The following is a 5,022-nucleotide window of genomic DNA, read 5'->3' as shown; positions in this document are numbered from 1 at the left end:
TAGAAAATTATTTTTAGAATAGATACTTTATCTCATTCACTAATCTTGAAAATAGAAGTTGATGAGTGATTGTGTTACATCAATATCATATAACTATTTGTTCAAAGTACTTCTTGTTGGAGATCCTAATGTTGGAAAAAGTTCATTACTCTCACGATATATTGATAATGTATTCAATGAAGATACTACTACATCTATTGGTGTTGATTTTAAATTTAAATCTATCTTTATTGATAATGTAATTGTCAAATGTCAGATATACGATACGGTTTGTTAACTTTTTATGTTCTAAATCAATAACCATTTACAAAAAGGCAGGACAAGAAAAGTTTAGAGAAATAGGTAATTCATATTACAATGGAGCACATGCAGCTCTGTTAGTATTTGATGGTGGGGACATTTCTACATTCCAAGGGCTTGAGATATGGCTACAAGATATCAGAAAATATAACACCAATATCAAAATACTTCTTGTCTGTAATAAATGTGATCAACCAGTAAATATCCCTGAAGGTACTATTAGTTTATATGCTAAAGAAATCTCAGAAGAAGGAAAGTGGATAAAAACATCGGCAAAAAATGGAGAAGGTGTTACTGAAGCATTTGAAACGGTGATTAGATTGTTATTACCAAAGAAGAATGAAGGAAACTCAATTGCAAAACATAAAAAGAAGTGCATTCTCTTCTGAGACATAAAAAAGGATAATTAAGAAAAGAATAAATAAGAAACTTTTTAAAAATAATCAACACTTATATTTCATTAAAAATCAAAAACAGAACTTCTTGGTTGAATGTATTTTGCAAGGGTCCAACGTTTTCTAAGAGTCTCGTTGTTGTTTATTTCTTTTTTAGATGGTCTGTATGTTGTTTCTGACGCTTTTTTAGTATACAAGATAGTTCCTCTCATATTTCCATATTCATGGAGTTTCTACATTATTAAGATGTAATAATAGAAATAAAAAGAATAACAAACAGCAAGGGGTTCAAATGGAACATCAAGACATTCTGAGAAAGTAATTACAGGGTTATAAGTTTGTTTTGTATGTTTACATTCTGTATGAAGAGAGGCACACAAGTCACAAATAAATACACCATAATCCAAATCAACATAAGAAGATTGACGGTCAGAACAATCTGCACAAATTTGATTATGAGGCTGAAGAAGAAGCATTCTAAGATATTTATAGTTTTCATTATCTGAAGGAGGAATATCGTCAAAAGAAGTCCATGTTTTTAGAAGATCAATATTAAATTCATTAACACTAAATTCATGAAGATCAAGTACTATTCTACAATTTTTATAAAAAGCATTTCTTAATAAAAATAGCCAAACAAATTTACAATGATTATTTTCTGTAGCAAAAATGTAAGTATAATTTTTATAATTCATTTCAAACGAATATTTTTTTGTAGAGATTAATAATCCTTTAAATTTTAATTGAAGGATATCAAATACTAATATTGGTGGTTGAAGTGTTGCAGCAGATTCACCATTAACAAATAAACAAACAATATTTCCATGAAGCATCATATAAAATTCTTCCCAAGCATTAGTTGTTTGGTTAAAATATTGAATAGTATCTTCATATTCTGGATGAATAAGAAATTCTGTTTTATTAAAAGCTTCAATATCAATACTTTTTAATTGATACTGTAAATTTTCAATTCGACTAATTAATTTTTGTTGTTGTAAAGAGAAAATACCATCAATTTCATGCATCCAAGTAATTTTATCTTCTTCTGATTCTGCTTTAAGAATAAAACATTTTTCAGGAATATTAATACAAAATGTAGTAACATCATTTGGTACATCCATTAAAGTAACTTGTCTTAAATCAATAACGTGATAAACCTTAGTTTTATTTTTTAAGTTTTCACTAGGAATATCACCAACATCTTCTCTTTTAACTTTAGTCATTAAGAAATAATCACTTAATAAAAAACAACAAAACTCTTCTAATTTTTTTGTTTTTCTAATTAAGAATCCTTGATGAACAATTTTTCTTTGAATATCTTTACTTGGTTTAAATTTTTTTGGGAATGATAATTTAGAAAATAAATCATTAACTGCTTTTTGGTCTGTATTTTTTTTCATACAACTATTTAAATGAAAAACTGCTTCTCTTATTTTTGAAATACAATTTTTTAATTCTAAGTCTTCTTTATTCCACCAACTAGGTAAACTATCTCTAACAGCACCAAGTAATAGTTTATAACGAGGTGGTCTTTGAATAGGACGAATTAAATAATTATCAGGTGGTGTATTTTGAAGAAATTCTTTAGATAATTTTTTAACGAGAGACTTAATAGTATTATTATCACTTTCATAAAAAGTTTTTAAAGGGAAATAAATATTCATATAAGTAGTATAATACGATAAATATCTTATAAATACATTAAAAGCAGAATAAATTTCTTTTCCATAACTATCATTTTTAATAATTTTTTCAAGATCTTTAAATAATAATTGATTACAATTAATCATTGTTTCATTTACTAACTTTGCTTGATTAACAATATCAATTTTTGGTAATAGTTCTTGTGTTTTATCTATCATTTGTTTAATGACATTTAAATCATTTAAATATTTTTTTTCACTCTCTAAAATTTCTCTAACTGCAAATTTTAAATTTTTCATTCTTTGATAAATTTTACTATTACGAAATTGATATCCTCTTATAATTGATTGTATTTTTATTATATTTTCTTCCTTTTCTTTAATTAATTTTTGAACATTTTGAAGATGTTGTTTTTGTTCAATTAATTTTTGTTCATATTCATTGACCAATAATTTACTTCTAAATGTTGATTGAATGAAACAAGTAAGAGTTAACTCACTTAAGTCTAATGGTTGTAATACATTTTCTCCATCAATAACATCTGTTACAATATAATAAATTCCATTCATTAAAAATATATTTTTTGATATTTCTTTAATTTCTTCTTCAACTTTATTTGTCTCTTCTTCAGATATTCTTTTAACAATACACTTTAATAAGTCTTGATCTTCTTTTTCATCAAATTCAATAAATGTTTCTTCTTCATTATCTGATCTTGGAGATGAAATATTTGATGAATAATTAGAATCCATAATCTCTTCTGTATTATTTTTAGGTATATTTTCAATACTAGGAATAGTAATTGAATCACATCTATCAATTTCTTTTTCATCTCCGGAATTATCTAATTCTATAAATTGTTCTTCTTCACTTATTTCAGGTGTTTTATTTTCGTTGATACTTTCATTAATGTTATCATCTTTACTTCCTATTTCAACTTCTTTACTGTTACCTTTGTCAATTTCTTCTTTTTCATTAAAATCAGATTGAATTTCTTTTTCATTAAAATCAGAACAAATTTCTTTTTTATTAATTACTTTTAACTCTTCTTCTTTTTTAAATGAAGAGGGTTCTTTTTGTTTTAACTCTTCTTTTTTTAATATATTTTTTTCAGATTTAATATGACATACTGCTACAGAAGATGCTCTTTTTCTTTCAATATTTCCATTTCTAATAGCAATGACTCTACTTTTCTTTTTTGTTGGTGTACTAAATCCAGTTTTTGGTCTTGGAGGAAAAGACATTGCCAATTGTTCAATAACACAACCAGAAGAACTTTGAAGTGGTTGACAAGGATGAGACGATTCAAGAGTAATTCTTTTATCATTCTTTTTTGAATGAGCAATTGGATTTAACAATGACATAGTACGTTCTCTAAATTGATTTTGTTGTTGTTTAATAAGAGTAATTCCAGTCATTTGAATAATTCCATCTTTACGAGTAGTAAATGCTCTTTTTCTACTAACTGAACCATCTTTAACTGACGATTCAAAAACTGAAAAATTGTTAGTAATTTTCATTAATTTTGTTTTTTCTTCAAAAATTTTTAAATCTTTTCTAATTTTTATATACTGTTGTTTTCTTCTTTCTTTTTCAAATTTTCTTTGGAGTTTAATAAAATTTAAAAATGACAATGTTTGATCTTTATTTCCATTAGCAATACAACTAACTGAAACACCTTCAATCTCTCCGTACTTATCACTGATCATTTTCATTGCAGATTCAATGTTTTGAATTCTTCCTTTAATATTTGTTGTATGTTTATACATTGGCTTTTTTGTATGTGTAATTTTACTGCATAATTTTATTAAAAGTATTCCATCTCTGAAATCTTTCTCGCTGTTTAAAATTAACTCCTCTGGTAAATGTCGACGAACCCAGTCAATTAATTGTTGTTCTTGTATGTCACTAAACGACATGGGATTTTATATTTTTAAGAAATTTCTTTTTTTTTCTTTTTTTTTAATAATAAAACTAAAAATCACTATTTTGATTTTTGTTTTTAATGAAACTAAAATTTTATTTTTGTTACAAATCATTTTATTTATTTAATTTTGTAAGGCTTCAATCATATCTTCACACAAATAAAGAATCCACATAATTGCTTTATAACAATTTTCGTAATATAACATTTCTTTAAATGATAAGAAAGTTTGTTGAATATCTTTAAAAAGAGACAAATATGTTTTTGGAACTTTTTTAATATTAAGATTCTTTAATGTTAAAAGAATGAAAGAGAGTTTAATTTCTATTAATTCAGTAGATAAATTAGATACAAGAAATGTTAATAAGGATAATAAGACTTCTGTCTTAAATGTTGTTTGACAAAATATGTCTACAGGAATTGATTGAAGATAAGCAAGAAGTAATGGATGATTATTAATTAATAAAATTTCTTCTAAATCTAAAGCAATAGAACGATGTTTTGATTCTTTTATTTGAGTAGAAGAGTTTTGAATATTTAATTGTTCTACAAGTGAATTTAAATTCATTTGATTTTGTTTTAATTCATTAAGCATTTTTTGTTTTTCAATAATAATTTGTTTAATTGAAGGTAATAATTGTTCTGTAGTTTGTATTTTAGTAAGAATACGAGCACTATCTATTTTTTGCATTTCATTGACAATGTTTTGAATTTTATCCATTTCAATTTGAGATTGTTCAATATCTCTTTGATATTTAT

General features: G+C 24.8%; 4 protein-coding genes across 4 annotated transcripts in view, besides 1 other annotated feature; 2 read left to right on the top strand and 2 right to left on the bottom strand.

Moving 5' to 3' along the window:
- EDI_326810 (epsin-2, putative) overlaps window positions 1–22 on the top strand; it is a gene marked incomplete at both ends in the record, with an annotated part of 2,178 nt that extends 2,156 nt beyond the window's left edge. The window contains one exon of the mRNA XM_001733184.1: window positions 1–22. This exon is cut by the window's left edge and continues 2,156 nt beyond it. Within this exon, the coding sequence (XP_001733236.1) occupies window positions 1–22 (22 nt within the window).
- A 39-nt stretch (window positions 23–61) lies between these two features.
- EDI_326800 (GTP-binding protein ypt1, putative) lies at window positions 62–689 on the top strand (the record flags this gene model as incomplete). Its single annotated transcript, XM_001733988.1, has 2 exons — window positions 62–268; window positions 315–689. The coding sequence occupies 2 exons, from the start codon at window positions 62–64 to the stop codon at window positions 687–689; spliced, it is 582 nt and encodes a 193-aa protein (XP_001734040.1).
- Window positions 690–760: 71 nt separating this feature from the next.
- On the bottom strand, window positions 761–4,258 carry EDI_326790 (Rho/RAC guanine nucleotide exchange factor, putative; the record flags this gene model as incomplete). Its single annotated transcript, XM_001733987.1, has 2 exons — window positions 761–928; window positions 974–4,258. 2 exons carry the CDS (start codon window positions 4,256–4,258, stop codon window positions 761–763), a joined length of 3,453 nt encoding a protein of 1,150 aa, XP_001734039.1.
- Window positions 4,259–4,261: 3 nt separating this feature from the next.
- Window positions 4,262–4,395: a sequence feature (AT_rich).
- Window positions 4,388–4,984, bottom strand: EDI_326780 (uncharacterized protein; the record flags this gene model as incomplete). The annotated part of the gene is made up of 1 exon (XM_001733986.1): window positions 4,388–4,984. The coding sequence occupies one exon, from the start codon at window positions 4,982–4,984 to the stop codon at window positions 4,388–4,390; it is 597 nt and encodes a 198-aa protein (XP_001734038.1).
- Between the last annotated feature and the right edge of the window lie 38 nt (window positions 4,985–5,022).

This window comes from Entamoeba dispar, genomic scaffold (assembly GCF_000209125.1).
Source record: "Entamoeba dispar SAW760 scf_1105229457925 genomic scaffold, whole genome shotgun sequence".
In the NCBI taxonomy this organism is placed as follows: domain Eukaryota; phylum Evosea; order Mastigamoebida; family Endamoebidae; genus Entamoeba; species Entamoeba dispar.
Note: the sequence above shows the minus strand (reverse complement) of the source record. Positions and strands in the feature narration are given on the sequence as shown.